Here is a 21,240-nt window from a genome sequence, read left to right as displayed (position 1 = left end):
AGTAGCTGGGACTACAGGCATGCGCCACCATGACTGGCTAATTTTTGTATTTTTGGCAGAAATAGGGTTTCACCATGTTGGCCAGGCTGGTCTCGAACCCCTAACTTCTGGTGATCCGTCTGCCTTGGCCACCCAAAGTGCTGGGATTACAGGCATGAGCCACTGTGCCTAGCTGTGTAAGATGTTAACATAACAGGAAGTTGGGTGAAAGGCATATACTATTTTTTGTAAGTTTTAAGAGTTACAATTGTCTTACAACAAAAAGTTAAAAAATAACACAATTTTTTAAAAAGGATGGGGCAACTCTACACTAGTCCTGACCAACTCCAAGACACACACACACACACACACACACACACCCAGTAAAGACGTGTGGAATGTATGAATGGGATTAATACTTTCATCAGTAAACCAATGCCTGGCAAACTAAGCAGTCACCAAGTCCAGACATCATAGAAGTGCTTTATCAGGGTTGTCTCTTTCCTACCCACATCAACCTTGTGAGACATACACTTCCTATTCCCATTTTACAGATGAGGAAATGGGTGGACCTGTCCTAACCGAGAACACAGGCTCCTTCCCACTGGTCACACTACCTCTCCATCAGTCCCCAATCTCCTCTTCCCGCTTCCCCTGCAATCATGCATTCTCGGTGTGAGTGTCCATCCTCTCATCTGCAGTGAGATGGGGCGCTCTGTGCTCGGCGACATGCCGCTCCCTCCGCCTGCAGAGTTCTCCCTGGAAACACCGCTGGGCAGCACACCCCTGGGCTTCAGCGAAACGCGGTGCACCACAACAGGGTGGAAACACACAAAGGGCAGCTGCCCAGGCCACATCAGGGGTGGGCGTACCAAGACCTCCTCTCCCACTCCCGCCCCCAGCGGCAGTGCTTGAGTTGCGGCGGAAAGTCACAGTCCATGCACGTGGCAAGGAAAATGAAACAGCTCTCTGGTTCTAGCATTTGTCACCTCACTGGCCACGCTTACGGTTTGGCAAGAGTCATCCCCAGCATGTTTTGCTGCAAAGTTCCTCAAGGGGCTGCATGATGAGGCAGCACCAAGCACGCATCCCTGGAGCACTGTAAAAGGCGGGAAGGTCTGAGCTGCTCAGATGGCACCACTGCTCATGTACGCAAGCCTTCGCCACTTTTCTTCAACTGGTGGTGTCCCCGTCAAGGACTGCGAAGGTCATGCTGCTGTTCTCTTGCCTCATCCTCTCTGGGCATCTGCTGAGGGTTTGGAGGGCAGCTCTCACTCAAAATGATACTGAATGAGATGGTTATATAAAGTCTATCAAAAATATGCTGCTGATAACACAAGCCAAGAGAGAGAAAATAAATGCTAAGAGCTGGATGAAAAAGTGACTAATCCAAATTTTCCACACACACTACTGCAGTGTGAAGTCTTCCCCGGGCCAGCATGCCAGCCCCACTCCTGGAAGGCTTCCTGAGTCCTGAGAGGGCCACTCCTTCCATGTTCCTGAGGGCTACAGAGACCGTCACCTGGCTGGGGTTGGGGGCTGCCGGGCGAGGGTGGGGCTCAGGACTTCAGCTGGCAGCGGGGACAAGAAAGAAAACTCACAACTGGCATGGTGTGGAGGGCTCTCTGAAAAGGCAGTCTACTGTAAACTTTCAAACACTTCTGGAAAATTCGGACCATCTGCTGCCAAAGTCCAACGGCTCTGAGAGGCTGCAGATGCCGGGCAGGAAGCGGAGACTGAGACAGGCAAGACAGCTTTCAGCCTGGCATCCAAGTCCACGCACTACCGTGCAGCCCTGTCTGAGAGGGGCAGGGCCAGGCTCCGGGACCCGGCCAGCCACCCGTTCTGGCCAGGTCCACCGGCATTAAAGGGACAGACCTCATTTAGATGAGCAGTTTCCTAACTAAGCTGAATGGAAGAATCTCCGGGGATGTTGTACAGAAAGACAGATACCTGAAACCCATCTTCCTGAAGACTTTTAAGACAGAAAATCTGGAGTAAGACACAAAAACTTCTAACAGTCTCTGGAGGACTCTAGCAATCCACCAGGTTTAAAAACAACTAGCATCAGACAAACTTTGTTGTCCCAAGGTGGAATTTTGACACTCCAAGCATCTCTCTAGCCGTAAGATGCCCATGTGAATCTCTGCAGGACGTGAGAAAGGAGAGAAGCCTGGAGACTGGGATTTTGCCCGGGAGAGGTACTGGACACTGGAAAGCAATCCCTGGGGGTTCCCGGCTCCCAGAGTACCAGGAGAGATGGTGAGGACAGCACAGGGAAAGATATGGGAAGGGACAGGCCCATGTGATCTCAGCTAAACAGTGTCTCCTCCCATCCCTCTGGCTCCAGGCGACAAGGAGGCAGAGAATGGACGCTACCTAACATTTACTGAGTGTGTGCTACATGCTAAGTGCTTTAATTCACTTACTACTAACTCTCATGACTTCACAATGATGGATAAGTAGAGTTTATATTCCCATTTTGCAGATGAGAAGACTGAGACATAGTGAGACTAGGCAACCTGTTCAAGAAGAGGCAGAATGGGGCCCTGGGCAGCCTGACTGGGGAGCCCTTCTTAGGCACTGTGTGACACAGAAAGCATCTCCACGCTGTACCAAAAGGCAATTAATGAGAAAAGAGAAAGGAGGGAATATTAGGTAGAAAAAATTGTCTAAGACCTTCCAATGCCTATGACCAGTCTAGATCCTGTCTTCCTGAAATGATTGGCTGACAGCTTTGTGCTCAATAATATTCTTAAACAATGGCATAACATGCACACCTCGGGTTCTTGTGAATGCTATGACATACAGGCACATATACGCTCGTGGCAACTAACAAGAAGAGTGTACATCCCTTCCAAGCACCACTGTGTGGCAGCCACGCCTGGGCTTGGGACCCATGATGGTGGAATGCACTCCTGGGAAGCAGTAGGGAAAGGGTGGGTGGTCATTACACAGCACCTTTCAACCGAAAGCCTCCAGGACCAGGCTGGTGGTGATGGGGCAGATGAACACCTCTCTCATGTCAGAAAGCGGTGGGACTTTGTGAGGCAGGGATCACTGTCAGGACAGTACCCTAACTGCACCCTTTCTTGCTCCGTCTCTAGCAGCAATACACACTCTTCCTTTCAGCTGACGGTGCCTGCATTGGGCCTTCTCACCCTCTGCTTCACCTGGAAGAATATCTGAGCTTAAGTAGCTTGAAAGTGTTGTTAAATAGCAACTTTCCTTTGCAGTGACTTTGCTGACAGACAGGAGAAACTTGTAATCATAAAAAAGACTGATTGGGCTAATTGCATGAAGTTTATTTCCCCTTTCTAATAAATATTTACCATCCAATGTTTATAACTTTATGTTTGGACTTTCTTGAAATGCTTTATTGAATTAAAAACATCACATTACCATTGGCTAAAAGAAGAGACAGCTGTATTTGCCAATAACTTTTGCAACAAATGCCAGCTATTGATGCCAATTTTTTTTCTAGTTCATATTTCCATAGACAGCTTTGAGCCTTACAATACTAGCATTCTGCAGACAGACATTCAGTGGTGATAGTGTGGGGGCTTCCAGAGTCCTAAGAATTAACATGGACTGTATTTTAATTTTTCTCAGTTCTCTGGTATGCAAATGTTTGGGAAACCAGCAACCTGGTTAATATTTGAAGCCTAGACTGCTCCTAAAGCAGAAATGCTTTTCCAAGGTTATTTACCTACACCTTTGAGTAAGGAAATGATCTTTAAATTGATTGGTCTTAAAACAGCTATGAATTGCGAGTGGCAGAAGAACATACAGAGAGGACCAGTCAGAAAGAAGGTCTGCATTTGAAATTCCACCCAGCACCTGGCCATTCTGTGCGTCTGGAGGCACCTAATGGAGCCTTCTCAGGGTATGTGGTGAATGCATAATTATAAAATACATAAGATAACCAAGAAAACAATTAAACTGGAAGTGTTTTCAAAATATAAGACATTCTAAATTTGTAATATAGTAATATATGCATTTTTTTGTCAACACATAACAAGATCTGGCCCTGGGTCTACTAACCATCATAATTTTGGTGAAGAGTCTAAATGGTATTTTGAGATGTCGGCCACAACTTACATGGTATAAAAATATCTGATTCCATGGCTGGGTGTGGTGGCTCATGCCTGTAGTCCCAGCACTTTGGGAGGCTGAGGCGGGTGGATCACCTGAGGTCAGGAGTCTGACCAGCCTGGCCAACACGGCAAAACCCTGTCTCTACTAAAAATACAAAAATTAGCCCGGAGTGGTGGAAGGCACCTGTAATCCCAGCTTCTCAGGAGACTGAGGCAGGAGAATCGCTTGAATCTGGGAGGCGGATATGGCACTGAGCCGAGACTGTGCCACTGCTCTCTAGCCTGGACGACAGAGCAAGACTCCATCTCAAAAAAAAAAAAAATCTGTGATTCCTAATCACAGTGGCAGTCACGGGTATGGCTAAGATTGCTGTGGTTTACTGCCAACATTCAGTACGGAAGAGAATACTAACTTCCATTAGAACTTGAAGAAAATGAAAAGTGTAATCTCTCTCCTATCCTGGTTCACCAATTCTTTGAAATCTATCCAAGGACCCTAGGTAAGCAGTCCTGCTTTGGCACAATAACACACGTGTGTCGATGAGAAACGCCACCCCTGAGACCAGGGAGGCCTCTCCCTCCTGCCAGGGAATAGTGTGGGCCCATCGTGAGGTAGGCAACCTATTTCCCCTCAGAAGAGGCAGCAGCAAAATGAAAACTGCCCATCACTATATCCAAATCTATCATATATTTGCCCATGAAATTACTACTTCCAGGGCTCTTCATTTCTTTGTGTAGATCCATATTTCTACCTAGTATCATTTTCTGCAGAAGACTTCCTTTAATATTTCTTATAATGTGGGCCTCTTGGTGATACATTTTTTTCAGTTTTCAGAAAAACTGCATTTCACATGTAATTTTGGAAGATATTTTTGCTGGGTATAGAATTGTAGGCTGACAGCCTTTTTTTAGTCCTTTACGATGTGTCTCCATTGTCCTTTCACTTACACTGCTTCTACTGAGTGGTGGACTGTCAGCTTTACCTTTAACTGTATACAACTTATCTTTTTTTCCTCTGGCTCCTTGAAGATTTTCTCTTTTTCACTACTTTCAAACAATTTGATTATAATGAGTATTTTCCTAGATTTCTTCATGTTTCTTGTGAATTAGGAGATGCGGATGCTGCACAGGTGGGCAGGGGAGGGTACTAGATTGTCATCTTAAAGAGGGTAGTCAGGGTAGGCCTCATTGAGAAGCTTATATTAAAAAAAAAAAAAAGAACTCAAAAAAGCTGAGGGAATTAGTCATGGGGGTGACTGGGAGAAGAGTGGCAGGGAGGAGGAAACAGCCAGCATGAAGCAACTGTGTCCCTGGTGGGGTCCAAGAAGAAAAGGAAAACCAGTATAGCTGGAACAGAGTAAGTGCAGGGGAGCATAGGGCAGGATGAGGCCCAGAAGGAAGAAAGGAGGGGGCACACACCCACACCAGCAAAGCTGCATTGCAGGGAAGAATTGAGCGATAACAGCATATGTACGCTTTCCTGCCATACCCAACATCAACCACAACACAGTCTTACAAAAGCAGGGAAGGCGCAGACTGTTGATACGGCAGGGCCTGGAGCCCTGAAGTGTGGCACTGTCTTCACCTGGATTTGACTGATACATGTCCCAGGCCTAGGGCAGCATGCCCCAAGTCCTTGGTGCTCAAAGGGTTCACAGGGAAGCATCTGGTCTTCTGCATTTTCTTCCCCAAAAGAGTATGAGTGTGTTGGATAGAGTTCAAATAATCAGTATGTCAGAATGTTCAGTTGTTTGTCCTCCATTTTAAAGTTTAACTTCCTCGTAGTTTCCATAAACAACCTTTTCTACCAGTTTTAATCAGTAGTTCACATCTGTTCCCCTGGTCACCTGCTCCGTCCTGATTCATCCTGGTCACCTGCTTTGACCTGAGTCACCCTGGTCACCTGCTCTGACCTAAGTCACCTTTAGTTCCCTGTTCCTAACCGTCTTTCCTGCCAAACTGCTCACCACACCACTCTGGCTTATACCCTTGCTCTCTTTAAAATAGCCTATCGGAATTAGCTTGGACTGTGTGGTCCAATCCTAGCCAAAAGGGGAATAACACAGCAGTAGGGGCTACCTGCGTCAGGAATAAGAACCCCTTCCCCTCCCTTGTTCAGGTGTGCTCTCGCCATTGCTCCATCCATGACTCACACGTTCTATCTTTTGCTGAGAAAATTCTTTGAGTGCTAGCTCTTCTTTTCGGCACTGAGGAACAAGCATTTGTTTCTAACAATCGTGACATTTTCTCCAGTGTGCACAGTCACTGCTACCCCACGGTCAGATTCCTCTAAAGGAGGTGTCACTAGCCTTGCAAGCAGGACAATCACCACTGACCAGCTGAGGCTGGTGGCCATCAAGGGGACTGTCATCCCATCACTCCCCTAAGAAATCCTTTCTGCTAGTTATTGGAGAGGAAAAAACACATTTATTTTATTGCTGGTGAAAATCTCAAGGCAAAAGCAAGCAGGAAAATATATTTTGCAGTTCCTTGGGAGCCCAGGAATAAATGTTCAGCTTCAATGTAAAAGGCACATGGGAAGATCTCACTTGATATGCATTTGGATTTTGAGCTTCTAGGGAGAAAGGAGTCACAAAGCTGAGCGAATTTGCTTGTTGCCCTCTAATTGAATTCCTATAATGAAAAGATGATTCTGAAGGAAAATAAAATACCACATCCCCTGCCTCCTCTCTTTGGGGTCTGTCTTTGAATGACAGTCACTTTCCTTTCCTCCCTAACAGATACCCCTGGGCTTGCTTTCCAGCCCACCCCTTTCCAGCTGGGTGAGCCTGGCTTGTTTCCTAATCTCTTAGCTTCTATATTTGCATCTGTTAAAATGGGGTTAAAAGCCTTTGCCTTTGGGGTTGCAGTCATGGTTGTGTGTGACAGGGCAAGGACAAAGTCCAGCCTTGGAGACTGTGAGTCCCCAGTACAAGTCTCTCCCTCCCTCTGTCCCTCCTCATCCAACTGGGATGCAAATGCTTGGCTCCTAGAAGGGAAAATAGCTCCAGCTCCCACGGAGCAGGCAGTCTCTGCCCAGCCCCCACCCCACTTAATCCTGCCCTGTAGGACCAGCTCAGCCTGGCCTGCCATATCTCACTGGCCCTGCAGAGGACTCCACAGTGGGCAGAGTGACCACTCTGTCCCTTGGCTCAGCTGGGCACTATCCACTTCCCCAGCCCCAGCGTCTGGGGCCCTTTCCTCTGCCTGACATCCTCCTTGGTTATCCCATCCACACAATCTCATGCTGTCTCCACATCATCAAGGGACGCCCTGAAACCTGCTCTTTGCTGGTATCTCTGTACCAGCCATGCACTGTAGGGACTGAAGAGGCAGACAGGATGCCTCTTGGCGGGCACTGTGTATGTGCACGAGAGCCTTAACGATCAAGCCACACAGTGGCTCATGGTGAGTTTGGGCACCGCTGCAGGATGCTGGGGACGATCACATCCTAGGGCTCATCACATCTCCCCATGGAGGTGTCCTTCAACCCTGCTGCTGCGGGCGGGAGGTACAGGCATCCAGTGGGAGGCTGACATGGGTGATGGCTTCCCATTAGTCTCTGGAGGGGACCCTCGCAGGCACGCTCCTCAGAGGAATGGCAGGGCAGAACCAGCACTACTGTGCGGATAAACATCCTTTGGGGAAACAGCCAGTAGGAGGCAACAGCCTGGTTTTAAGGAGCTGCCCTTTTTTGCAGCCCCAAAGGTGGCAGGCAATGCCCCACCTGCAGGTTCTCCCAATTTCCTAAACTAACTTAGACAGGAAGCACTCAAGAGGCAGCATCTGTCTCCAGGAGTCCGGGCGAATGGGCACTGGGACCGCATTCTGGAGGCAGCCTGCATGTACCTGTGTGCCTTGGTGCTGTCCCCGAGTGCGTGCTCCAGGAACCTGCCCAGCCATCCACACATCCTCCTTGGGACCAGGTGTGCTTCCGAGTGCCAGTGCTGGAACAGCCCTCCCTCAGGCTGACCACCTGCTGCCTGGCTGCTGAGTTCCACGTACCCGTGGCTGGTTCCCCTACTTCTGTCCTCCTTCTCTGCAGGATGGTGCAAGCCCTGCTCCCCTAGCCCTGTCACTGCCAGGGCCAGGGGGACCACAGGCTCCCGGCCTTCCCCTGTGGTCAGGGCCTTCCCTGCCTGCTACACAGATGGCCACGGGCATGGAGACTGCCCTGCCCTGGGTACCCACATGCCCCTCTTGGCACCCTCCACCCATAAAACCAGCCAAGCCACAGACCTTGCTGTTCGCATCATGGTGAAAAAGTGTACACTCGGGGGTGAATGAGACTTGAGTTCAAATCCTCGCTCTACTACCTACTAACCAAGCCATTTTGAATGTTTGCTTACTTTGACTTGGTGTTGTCATCTGTAAACCAGGGACAGGATCTCGGGAGCTACGGCGAAGACTAATTGGGATCACACATGTTGGAAGCATTAGTACCAAACACGTAGGCATTGCTCAATAAGTGGCAACTGTTTAATGGGGTTATCATATAATCAATGTATTACTTGTTAAATTTTCCCAATTTGATACATTCAATTTTTTTTTTTTTTTTTTTTTTTTTTTTTTTTTTTTTTTTTTTTTTTTTTTTTTTTTTTTGAGACAGAGTCTTGCTCTGTCGCCCAGGCTGGAGTGCAGTGGTGCGGTCTCGGCTCACTGCAACCTCCGCCTCCTGGGTTCACGCCATTCTCCTGGGACTACAAGTAGCTGGGACTACAGGCGCCGGCCACCACGCCTGGCTAATTTTTTGTATTTTTAGTAGAGATGGGGTTTCACCGTGTTAGCCAGGATGGTCTCGAGCTCCTGACCTCATGATCTGCCCGCCTCGGCCTCCCAAGGTGCTGGGATTACAGGCATGAGCCACCGCGCCCGGCCAATATGCTCAAATGTTTAATAGTTTTAACCCTCTTGTTGATCCATGCAGGGTTTGAAGTCAGGCGACAGTGTCCTGCGTCTCTAGTGTCCTAAGGTTTCCATATTAAAATGTGAGGCTACCGGAGTCAGTAGTAACCCTGAAGCATTCCCCTGCAAAAGTGCCCATGTGGGGGACCTGTGTGTAGATGTGGGCCTGCAATTGCATGTGTAGGTGTGTATGTGTGTACAGCTATATGGGGTGCACATGTGCAAATGCCTGTGAGGGTGTGTTTATGCATGTCTCTGTATGCGAACGTGTGTGTGCATACACATGTATACGTGTGCTTGTGTGTGTATGTGCATGTGCTGAGTGTGAATGCCCACGTCCTCCAGCAGAAGCCAGACCTGCTGCAGGAGGGCTGGATACACGCTCTGTCCCGAGCCAGCCCTCCCATGGCTGCTTACCTCCATGTTTCTGCAGAAGGTGGCATTGGTGCCGAACAGGATCTGGCACTGCTCGTTGGCACTGTAGTGCATGCCCGGCAGCTTGTGCGGGAGGCGTACCGTGTGCTGGCTTCTGGGGTCTGTGACTAGCAAGCAGGTGCTGACTTTTGACCTGAAACAGCCGAGAGGCAAGTTGACTTGCAAATGTGCTGCCTAGGTTTTTGTTTTGTTTTGTTTTTGTTTTTGTTTTTTTTTTTTGAGTTTTCAGTCACCGAGAAGGAGGCACTTCTATGTTCTTTATGGAAAAAGGACGCAAGCACTGGACACACAGACTGTGCTTTTTTGCTGTGCATTCCTCTTTTTCTACATGGCCCAATGTGAATCTTCGCTCTGAAGGCAGTAAGAACCTGGAGACTCGGGAGGGACGTAGGAACGACATCCACGAGGCTGATGGACTTTTACTGGGGAGTTTGAAAGCTTTCTTTGATGAAAATGATATTGGAATAGATTATCGTATTTTCTTGACTATGGCTTTGAGCAAAAACTATCATGAATAAAGAACAAGTACAAGTTAGACTTGTTTTACTTTAAATAAAATCAAAGTGCCTGTTTCCAACTCTTCAGGTTCTCTTCGAGTGCTTGTGGGGCCTCGGCGTCTCACTTGACCACGCTTTCCCTGAAAGCCACTGGCAACACCTGCCGAGGACTTCAGGATTTCAACTGGGGTGGGAGCATTCACTTACTATGAGAGGTGCGTCTCTAAAAGAGTGAACTGGGGGCCGGGTTCAGGGGCTCACACCAGTAATCCCAGCACTTTCGGAGGCTGAGGTGGGTGGATCACTTGAGGTCAGGCGTTCAAGACCAGTCTGGCCAATGTGGGGAAACTCCTGTCTCTACTAAAAACACAAAAATTAGCCAGGCATGGTTGTAGTCCCACCTGCAGTCCCAGCTACTTGGAAGGCTGAAGCAGAATTACTTGAACTCAGGAGGCTGAGGTTGCAGTGAGCCAAGATAGCACCACTGCACTCCAGCCTGGGTGATACAGTGAGACTCTGACTCATAAATAAATAAATTAACAAGTGAACTGGGGATTGCGAGGCTCTGGCTCTAAAGGAGGTTACTTACTATAATGCTTTAATTTCTCAATTTCTAAAGGCAGATGGTTTAAGGCAGAAAACCCAGTCACTTGCCAAGATTCTTAAGGAAAGAGTTGCATGAACACAAGACACAGACTGATCCTGGTTTACATCTTCTGGGCTCAGACATACACTACTTGTCACCAGTGGGACCAGTGCTATGTACGTGAGCAAATAAAAACACCCCATCTTGGCCGGGCGTGGTAGCTCACACCTGTAATCCCAGCACTTTGGGAGACCGAGGCAGGCAGATCACCTGGGATCAGGAGTTCGAGACCAGCCTGGCCAACATGGCGAAACCCCATCTCTACTAAAAATACAAAAATTAGCCAGGTGTGGTGGCACGTGCCGGTAATCCCAGCTACTGGGGAGGCTGAGGCAGGAGAATCACTTGAACGTGGGAGGCAGAGGTTGCAGTGAGCCAAGATCGCACCACTGCATTCCAGCCTGGGAGACAGAGTGAGACTCCACCTCAAAAAACAAACAAACAAACAAACAACCAAACCCACCCCATCTTGTGGCCATGACCCTTCTGGGTAAAGCAAAATAACATCAAGGAGCTTACAGCATTCTTAAGATCTGTGGTATCAAATACTCAGTGGGAAGTAGACTACATTAAATGTAACGAGAGCATTTTTTAAGCTGGTTTACCACTGAACAATTTCCCCATGAACAGGGAACGTCGTGAAAAAAGACCCAGGCTGGCACCTTTGCCACTATATCCTGAATTCATCGGGTACTTGAATGTGTTACTGGACTGAGAAGCTCCATCTACAGGTAAGACTCGCCGACTCTCTGCCGTCTCCCAGGGTGCATGAATTAACATGTCTAAGTAGTTCAGTGACCAGGGTCTGCACAGTCACTCTGTAAACCCAACCCTGAGGTCTTGACACTAAGAGACCCGCACCGTCCATGGGTACAGACTGCAAAGAAGGTCTGAAACCAGATGGCCGATTCTTCCACAGAAATCTGAGAATGGAAGGGTACAGACACCTTCTGGGAAGAAAGTAGCAGTGAGATAAACACAGCCCTCCCCTCCCCAGAGGTGAGCAAGGTGAGCAAACCCACTCCTCAACCCCCAGCAAATTCACTCCCTCTCTAGGGAAACAGCCTTCATCTCCACACCAGGAAATGCTCCATTCTGCAGTGGCCCAGGGGCGCCCCGAGGTGATCACACAGTCACAACCCTGCAGAGGAACGAAATGGGTTTCTTTTCAAGACAGGGTGACTATGTTGACATTTCAGTCCATCGGCAATTACGTAATGATCACCCACTGCGCGCCCATCGCTGGAGCAGATGCGCACGTGGGAGATGTTCTCGCCATTATAGGACACTGCGCTGACCGTCTCTTGAGGCTAGATGCCAATCCCAAAAGAGTCATTTCTCCACTTCACACTTGCTGAGACTCCAATACTTTTGTCCTTTGGAAGTACTTCCGATTGCATTAATCCTATAGAATAATTCCGGGACTTACTTGAGGAAGTTTTCAAGGTCATCTCGGCTGCAGGAGGACCAAGAGAGGTCACTTGGGTTCCGGCCTTTCACCCACTCTCCCGACATGATGTGGGACCTGCCAGCGCAAGATGAGTGGTCATCGTCGTGGTTCATGCCCAAGCTGTCCAGGAGGAGAAGGAGAGAGGGATGCTTATGCTACAGGCTTCTCATTTCCAGGTCCTAGTGCTAGCGGACCATGCTAAGGGAAACCAAGTCTTAAAAACAAAAACTGACGTACGGTGAAAGTGGTTCTCACACAGCAGACCCACAGGCATGCGTTTTCGCAGAAATAGAGGGTGAGGATTTTTTTATTTAGTGAATGAAGATAAATTCAGCAAATGACAGACACTAATAGCATTCACTAACAATAAATCAACAGTATATTCACTCTGATAACTGTGACATGATAATTCTTAAACTCTAAGCTTCTAATGGTTAGACTTGTTTTCTTACATTAAATATTCCAATGTTCATGGTTTAGGTGTTTCTGTTCCTTAGAGATAATTACTGTGCTAAGGGGAATCACTGGGTACCATCCTAGACGTTGACTTATAGAATGTTCTGAATCTAAGCCTTCAAACTCATTACAAAGTATGGCTTTTCTATCTTTCACATCTAACAAGCTCATACCTGTCACCTTCCCTATTCAGCTATACCTGAGAGATACCAGGATGCCTGTCTAGGCCTGGAGGGCTCATCACACTGTGAGCTGAACAGTGATCTTAGCTTATTATACACGTGCTCTCACTGGGGTAAGCCAAGACATGCAGCACACAAGATCCAGTGGCCCACAGTTTGCTGACCCAGAGTTCTTATGACCCAATGTGTATAAGGATGACCATCTTTCAACAATCTCAGTGGAACAACAAAAAAAGAACACACACTTTCATTCATTCAAAAATATTAGATACTTTCCAAGTGCCAGGTAACGGACCACAAGGAAAAGACCTCAAATCACTGCCAGCTTGGGAGAAAAGATAAACACTGACAGAGATAATGATAAAAGAGGTTTCTAAATTCTGCTCTAGAACCACGTGTTCCTAGTTTGCTCATAGATATCTGACCATCTTCCGTCAACTCCCCTGCTTGGTGCCTAATGGTGGTGTCTCCCCAACAGAAACCCATCCTGTCTTCTCTGCATGCTTGCAGGCCACCCCCACAACCTTTTGCCTACAGAGATGCTCCCCTGGCCAACTCCCACGTGGAGTTGGATCAGCTAAAGTCACCCATGTCCTTTGGAGGATCCGCTGCCTGGCGCTCATGTGTTCTGGAACTTTGGGCTAGCGGGGCCCTCTCTGATCACCCACACGTGACTTCCCCCATCAGTGGAGGGGGGGCATCCTCACCCATCTTCAGTTGTATTTATTCTTAAACCTACTGATGTCAGTGATACTTGCTATTTCAATTCATACATGTGGTTACATGTTGAGTTAACCAATGAAATATGGGGACAAACACCAAGTTGTTCTCATGGAAACAGATTTAGCCAGTAGCTCAGATAGAAGCTGTCCAACGGGGTGTGGGCAAGACAACTGTGAAAGATGAGGAATGAATCATAAAGATCTGCTCCAAGGCTGCTTCACAAGTCTTTTATAATCCTTTTTATGTGTACACACACACACACACCCCCAACATGCATACATAACAGAAACCGGATTCAAACTCTCATTATAGGCATGCTTTGTGTGAGGAAGGTGTGTCCATTTTCACACTGCTACAAAGTGTTTCACACTTGAACCTGGGCAATTTACAAAGGAAAGAGGTTTAACTGACTCACAGTTCTGCCAGGGAGACCTCAGGAAACTTACAATCATGGCAGAAGGTGAAGGGGAAGCAAAGACCTACTTCAAATGGTGGCGGGAGAGAGAAGCACAAGCAAGGAAGATGCCAGATGCTTACAAACCCATCAGATCTCGTGAGAGCTCTCTCACTATCACAAGAACAGCACAGAGGAAACCACCCTCACGATCCAATCACCTCCCACCCGGTCCCTCCCTCGACACATGAGATTACAATTCGAAATGAGATTTGGGTGCGGACACAGCCAAACCATATCAGAAGGTGACATGGAAGTCCAGTTGGCAGACACTCATCCTCAAAGAAGACACTTTCCCTCTCCATTACAAAATTGGTGAAAAAAACTAATGTTTTTATAGCTTCAGTTAAAACAAAATGTCTAAGGCACCTTCATGTAATGTCTTGATATTTCTCCACTTGCATCAATTTTTTGCTTAATTGGTCAAGTGACCAACTACAGTCATTTCTGAAAAGGGAGTGTCTGCATCGCCACCTAGGTATGGATGGCCACATTTTCGCTTGGTCTGGGCCTCTATCAACCTCAGACCCTCCTGACTGGAGGCCCACAGGCTCTTCCAACTCACCCTATTTTCTCAGGGCAGCAGAAAGTAGTGCAAAGAGAGCATTTGGAAAAAATATTTATTGAATGAATTATCTAATAGTGAAGAAAGTGCCAAAAAATACTGGAGAATTCATATCCATGACAAGTGTGCTGATCTGGCGTGGTGGCAGAATGCTCGGCAGAACAGCAAATCTCGTTAGATTCAGTCTCATCCTCATGCTTCGGTGTCAGATATCCATCCAATTAGGGTTAAAGGAAGACTGAAGAAATTATCAGACAAATATCGCCAGTGAGAATAGTTTAGCTATATTCTTTTTTTTTTTTTTTTTAAACGGAGTCTTGCTCAGTAGCCCAGGCTGGAGTGCAGTGGTGCGATCTCGGATCACTGCAACCTCCGCCTCCCGGATTCAAGCTATTCTCCTGCCTCAGCCTCCCGAATAGCTGGGACTAGAGGCACGCACCAGCATGCCTGGCTAGTTTTTGTATTTTTAGTAGAGACAGGGTTTCACCATGTTGGCCAGGATGGTCTCAATCTCTTGACCTTGTGATCACCTACCTTGGCCTCCCAAAGTGCTGGGATTACAGGCGTGAGCCACCACTTAATGGCCACTTTGTTGAATAAAGTGAGTTCTATTTTTTCAATGCAATTACTCAGCTTTTTACTTCACTTTTGGGTGAGCAACAGAAGATGTTTATTTATATACAAGTGCATGAGAAAGCAATCTCCATTCAGCTTTAAAAAATCCTGTTAAAAATAAAGAAGATTTTAAAAATATATTCATCCTTGGCACCAAAAAAATTCTTTTTACTTTCACTCTCAGTATGAATTCTTTTTTTGAGGTTCATTTTCTTTAACTGTATTTTACAGTGGTAAAAGCACCTCACGTGAGAGCTGCCCTCTGAAGTTTTTAAGCTTACAATACAGTATTGCTGACTACAATTGCAATGCTGTACAGCAGCTCTCTTGAGCTCCACTGAAACTCGATGCCCACTGATTAGCAGCTCCCCCTTCCTCCTCCCTCCAGCCCCTGGCAATACAAGCCCACTCTTTGATTCTATGAATTTGACTATTTTAAAACACTGCAATCCTGCAGTGTTTTTCCTTCTGCGACTAGCTTATTTCATTTAGCATAAAGTAAGGGATTAAGTTTTAAAATATATAAGAAACTCCTACAACTCAATAGCAAAAAAACTAACAACCCAGTTAAAAATGGGCTAAAGACTTGAGAAGACATTTCTCTAAAGAAGACATACAAGTGGCCAGCAGGTACATGAAAAGATGCCCAAGATCACTAATCATCAGACAAACACAAATCAAAACCCTGATGAGATACCACCTTACACCTCTCATGATGTTTACTACAAAAATACAAAACATGACAAATGTCTGTGAGAATGTAGAGAAATTAAAACCCCTGCATGGCGTTGGTAAGAATGCAAAATGGTACAGATGCTATGAAAAAACTGTGTGGAGGTTCCTCAAAAAATTAAAAATAAAACTACTGTATGATCCAACAATTCTATTTCAAAATATTTATGCAAAAGAATTGAAACCAGAATCTCCAAGAGACATCACTCCCACGTTCGGTTAGAGCATTATTCACAATAGCCAAGGTATGAACCCAACCTAAACAGCCACTGATAGATGGATAAATAAAATGCAGTCTATATATACAATGAAATATTATTCAGTCTTAAAAAAGGAAATTCTGCAACATGCAACAACATGGATGAACCTTAAGGATGTTATGTTAGGTGAAATCGGCTTTTTTATTCTACCTGGTAGCTTTTTCTTTCTCTATTTCATGTTAACTGTTGAAGGAACTGACTGGTTTTTCAAGTACACTTAGCAAAGGACATCAAAAGTCAACTACCTTAAATTTGACTTAGGGTTTGATTTTCTTTCTTTAAATAAAACTGGTGAGAGAGTTTTTAAATGAGTAGGTCTTCTGAAAGTTTTGATGGATTTCAATGAACTCTGCCAAATGTACAGAGGTTATAGAAATAAAATGTCTCATGAAAAAAGTGGCTCCAGCTGCCATCTCATGGTGTAACCATTGCATGTGGACCAGGTCAAACTGCTATCTCCAGCCTTGGCAGGCATGGTCCTTATCAGCATTAACAATGTCTCTTCATAAGGGTCACAACTCACGGACCCTGGAGTCCTAGTCTGAGTCACATACTAGAGTCTCCACTTGGAACATGATCTTGTACTTGGAAGCAATGAGGCAAATGCAAGGCCTTCATTGTATCAACGATGTGAAACATTCAGCAATATAAGCCTAAGAGAAAGGAACGTCTTGCCTCTTTAAGAACATGCATGGTTTCAGGAAGCCACAGGTTCTGAACCATGAGCTGCGTTCCGGGGAAAATCATCTGGGAACTTACACAGAGGTTCCACTTGCCTGGGTCACTGCCCCTCAAATACCCCACTCAGAAAACCCGTTTCTCCTAGAACAGCCCCCAAGTAAAGAGAGTCTCATTAGCTGCAGCATCAAACGTTACAAAATTTGCACATTCACCAAATGGATACAGTGTTATCTTACTTTGAGGAATATTCAAGTCCCTTAAGAAAACAACTCTCCCTGTAGGCATTCTCTAAAACCTCTTTCCCTACCTTGGCCAGGATCAGAGGCATCTCCCATCTCAGGTAACGAGAACTTTTCAAACCTGGGCACAAGTCGATGGAGGATCAACGCATGAATTAATTATTCTAAGTGTGCCCTTGGACGAGCTGCTCCCATTCTCCCTGGCTGGGATCTCCTGGACAGCCACCAGAAGGGTTTTTCAAACACGGATGTGGCTTGGAAAACCACAATGGGAGGAGACCCAAGCCCTGGGAGGATGGTCTCACCATTTATGGAAGAAAATTTCATGAGTTTTCTCAGTGGCCAACTTGGTTATCAAATGAAAGGGGCTCCTTCTTCCCACAGGGGCCTCTTCTCCTGGCCAGAGAACCTGGTGATTCAGGAGACACACAGGATGGTTCCAAAAGCACTCGGCAAAGATGGCTGTGCTGTCGGCAACTCCCTGTTCCTCACAGGGATCTGGCCGACCGAAGCACACCATGTCCAGTGAGCGTTTCACTCTGCCGGCCGAGAGGACTTCCCCGAGGAATGTTCCAGTCAGCAAAACCAGCCGAGTGGGATTCTTGGGTTTCTGGAGCTTGCCCCTAATATAGATCACGCTTGATCTGCTTTAAAATGTTTACATGCTAAGTGGCTCATCACTTCACAGTTGGATTAACTAGCATTGGACCGGGAGGAGTCTTGATACTTGAGGTTGACATCAACTACTGTCTAGGCTATTTTTAGTTTAAATTAGAGATTACTTTGACTGAGAAACTCATGTTATTTTAAGTTTATGTCCCAGGGCATTTATTATTTCTGGCAACATTATATTTAACGAAGACGTGTGGCGTTAAGTATGCCCAGCAATTTTAACTTTCGGTGACCGTGGGGCTGAAGGCACAGATGGGCCTTGTGTCTCATGTGGCCCAGCTTTATCAGACACAGTCATAACTTCACGGCCTTGAGTTGATTTTATCTTAAAATAACATGCTGCTCTGTATTTGTTTTGGGAGACACGAAGCACACCATGCGGCGATTTCTGAGAGGAGTCCCACGGTGCTTGACCCCTCCTGGCTTCTGCATCTTGCAGGAGATGAGTAGGTGTTCTAAATGGAACCTCTGCCACTCTGGAAGCTTCAGCTTCAACTGGCTCTGAGCCTACCCGTCTCTCGGAAGCTTTGGGGTTTTGATGTCAGGTGTAGGAGTCAGGTCCAGCCTCACCTCAAAGTAGTCTTGGCTGAGTTTGTGGAATGAATCCCTGGAGTGGGATGAAGACCCTGGGCTTCTATGAACATAGTCTCTCCATGGAAGGCTGACTCCAGCCCTACTTCCATAGCTCTGTGGGGACACTGCCTGGCAATTCCTATTCAATAGATGTTTATTGACTTTGCAGTAACTGGAATGGCACACGGCAGTTTCTAAGAAATAGTGGGGAGATGTGTATTTGTTATTGCTGATCAACATAACAATGATTAACAGGCCAGCTCTGCACTAGAGGGGAAATTCTCCAGTCAGTACCTCTTGCCAAGGACCAGATTGTGCCCCCAGTCTTGAGCTACTTAGAAACGCTACCTACAAGATTAAATGCCCCTAGGGGATAACAGGTTGCACTCATTTATAGGTAGAAGAACAGGGTCAATTCCCATGATCATCAATAACCCCATTTACAGAGAACCAAACAAACAGGCAGCAATAGCATCAAAAGCCTCTCACTGCGGAGAAGGTATTTGTTTGTGTTTTGTACAGAAAAATGAGCCCACCAGCTTTCAGGGATTCAGCAATAAGGCAAACCCCAGAGTAGACTGGGGGTCGCCATAGATTTAGCTATACTTCAGATGCACATAGTACCATGTCAGTAAGAATCATCCTAAAACAGTACAAAATTCGGAATCACCAATGGATAAATAATGACCAATATAGTGTTGGTGTTCAGTGTATTTTTCTAGAATAGACATCATAGCAAGTAAATATGGATAATACTCATACAATATACACAGCCTCTCTAAGCTAACCAGAGTACTGAAATGACAAGCAAGCACTCAATTCTTGAATTTATATACATGGGATTTTGACATAAGGTGCATGAGTCGGGTACAGCCTTCACTCAAATTAGCCTTGCCTGGGTTTGTGTAGACATATATACGTACATGTTAAGTGTAGATATATACCTGTCTTATATACCTATATATAACTATATAGGACATATACATATATAGGTATATACCTGTCCCATATATAACTATATAGGACAGGTATATATCTACACTTATATATACGTACATATATACACACATACATCTCCATACATTTAGAAGATTCACATCAAGTGGGCTTTTAACTTTTACCAAAAATTCAACTTATTGAGAGAGATAAAGAGAGACAGAGAGAATGAAGCACGGGAGATTCTGTCCGCTATTCCAGTTGGCAAGTGTGTGTGTGCTTGTGCACACTGACACCCTGGGAGGGTGTGAGATAAAGCCATGTATCCACCCTTCTCTCGGGCTTTCTTGCTGTGAGCACCACGCCATGCTGAGGGTGACTCTGGTGTTTCATGATCCACATTTTTTTTTTTTATACAACATGGGCAGGAGGTGTGGAGTCTTAATATTTGAAGTATAAATTTTATAATTTGATTTAATAGACAGGGTCTCACTCTATCACCCAAGCTGGAGTGCAGTGGCATGATCACAGTTCACTGCAGTCTCAAACCCCTGGCCTCAAGTGATCCTCCTGTCTCAGCTTCCCAAGTAGCTGGGTTTACGGGTGCACGCCACCATACTTGGCTAGTGAAGTTTAAATTCTATCTGATGCTCTAAGAAATGGCTGCTGTTTCCAACAGTGGCAGGAAATCTGGGTATGAAGGATGTAGACAGACACAGTTGAATATGGTGCCTCCCAGGAAATTTTCAAAGTTCATTTGGACCACACTATTTTCACCTTTCACCCTTAATTTAGACTCTCACTCTGTCAAGGTGCAATGTACTGGGCTGCTACCATTTTGTCTGAGCATTTCACTTATTTTACCACTGTGTCTTCACAGCCTCCAGATGAAACAGGGATAGGAGCAGCCATCATCTCCCCCATTCTTGCTGAGCGTCTTTGAAGGCTGTAAGAGTACAGTGATTTGCTCAAGTCACGCAGAAGAGCAGAATCTGCACTCCTGGCTGGCCTTCTTTCTCTGAAACCATCTTTCCCAGCCAAGTGAACAGTATCAGGCACCAGGCCCTAGCTGCTTAGTCTCCTGTATTCAGCACACCCTCCTCCACCCCTGCACTCCAGGGACACGTGCATACACAGTGGCCAGCTCCAAGTCCCAGCCAGCCTCCAATGTCCTGAGGGCTTTGATGAGAAGGTGTCGGCAGCCACGGAGGATGATACAAAGTACGTCTTCCCATCTAGAAGCATCCCTGGCTTTGCAGTCAGACCAGCCTAGAAGAAAATGTCAGCTCTGCCTCTTGAGAAAGAAACATCATACCTCTGAGCCTTAGTTTCCTCATCTATGACTAAACAGGGATGATAATCCTGAACGCCATTCATTAATTCAACAAGTATTTCAATGCCATTCATTAATTCAACAAGTATTTGCTGAATGCCTTCTGCAGGTCAGATACTGTTCTAGGCACTGAGAATACAGAGTTTACACTCTCTAAAGGAATAGGGGTCAGGGTCGCCTGGGAAAACAGCCACCGAAGTGCCTGGCAGTAGTAGGCACAGCAGAGAAGAATGGCCTTGCTTCTTCTGAGCACACACATCCGCTTGAGCAAAGCAAGTTGCAGCCCCTCAAGCTGCAAACTCAGGTGCTCTGAGAGAGCTGTGGCCTAAGGAGAGAAGTCACACTATAAGGCAGGTGGGCTGGTGGGGAAAGAAAAGTTCCCACCCCACTTCAATGCCTTTATTTCCATTCTTTCTCTGCATTGAGCTAACAGAACAAAACCTCTGTTCTAGCAGATGTGGTTTAGGGACTGTGGTGAGACTCCTGGAATAAAGCTTAAGTCTTAGAGGCCACTGTTCTTGGTAAGTGGCTACCCCCATCCAGGACTGCAGATGCCCTCAGGACAGCTCTGAAGGACAATCACTAATGACCACTCATCTATACCATGTGTTACTCTCCATAGGAAGGGGATGAAGATGGTGGCCTAGGGCACAGCCTCCCGTTCTTTTCGGCTCCCAACAGTAGATCTAGGTTTGAATGCGGCAGGCCACACTCCTCCTTGCTTCAGAGTGTATGCAGTAGCCTGGACTTGGTAAAACCTCAAGGGACATTCGACTACAGGGCTGAAGCTCCTGCTATCTCTGTGAAATG

The 21,240-nt window shown here is 46.4% G+C and overlaps 1 protein-coding gene across 1 annotated transcript in view; it reads right to left on the bottom strand.

The window, feature by feature from the left end:
* Nucleotides 1-21,240, bottom strand: part of ADAMTS17 (ADAM metallopeptidase with thrombospondin type 1 motif 17) — a 361,941-nt gene that overhangs the window by 162,229 nt on the left and 178,472 nt on the right. Inside the window, exons 9-10 of the mRNA XM_030813849.1 lie at nucleotides 11,989-12,129; nucleotides 9,399-9,549 (exon numbers count right to left, since the gene is read on the bottom strand). Of these exons, the coding sequence (XP_030669709.1) occupies nucleotides 9,399-9,549; nucleotides 11,989-12,129 (292 nt within the window). The remainder of the gene's footprint in view (nucleotides 1-9,398; nucleotides 9,550-11,988; nucleotides 12,130-21,240) is intronic.

Source organism: Nomascus leucogenys, chromosome 6 (genome assembly GCF_006542625.1).
Source record: "Nomascus leucogenys isolate Asia chromosome 6, Asia_NLE_v1, whole genome shotgun sequence".
Lineage (NCBI taxonomy): Eukaryota > Metazoa > Chordata > Mammalia > Primates > Hylobatidae > Nomascus > Nomascus leucogenys.
This window is presented reverse-complemented; position numbering and strand designations above follow the sequence as displayed.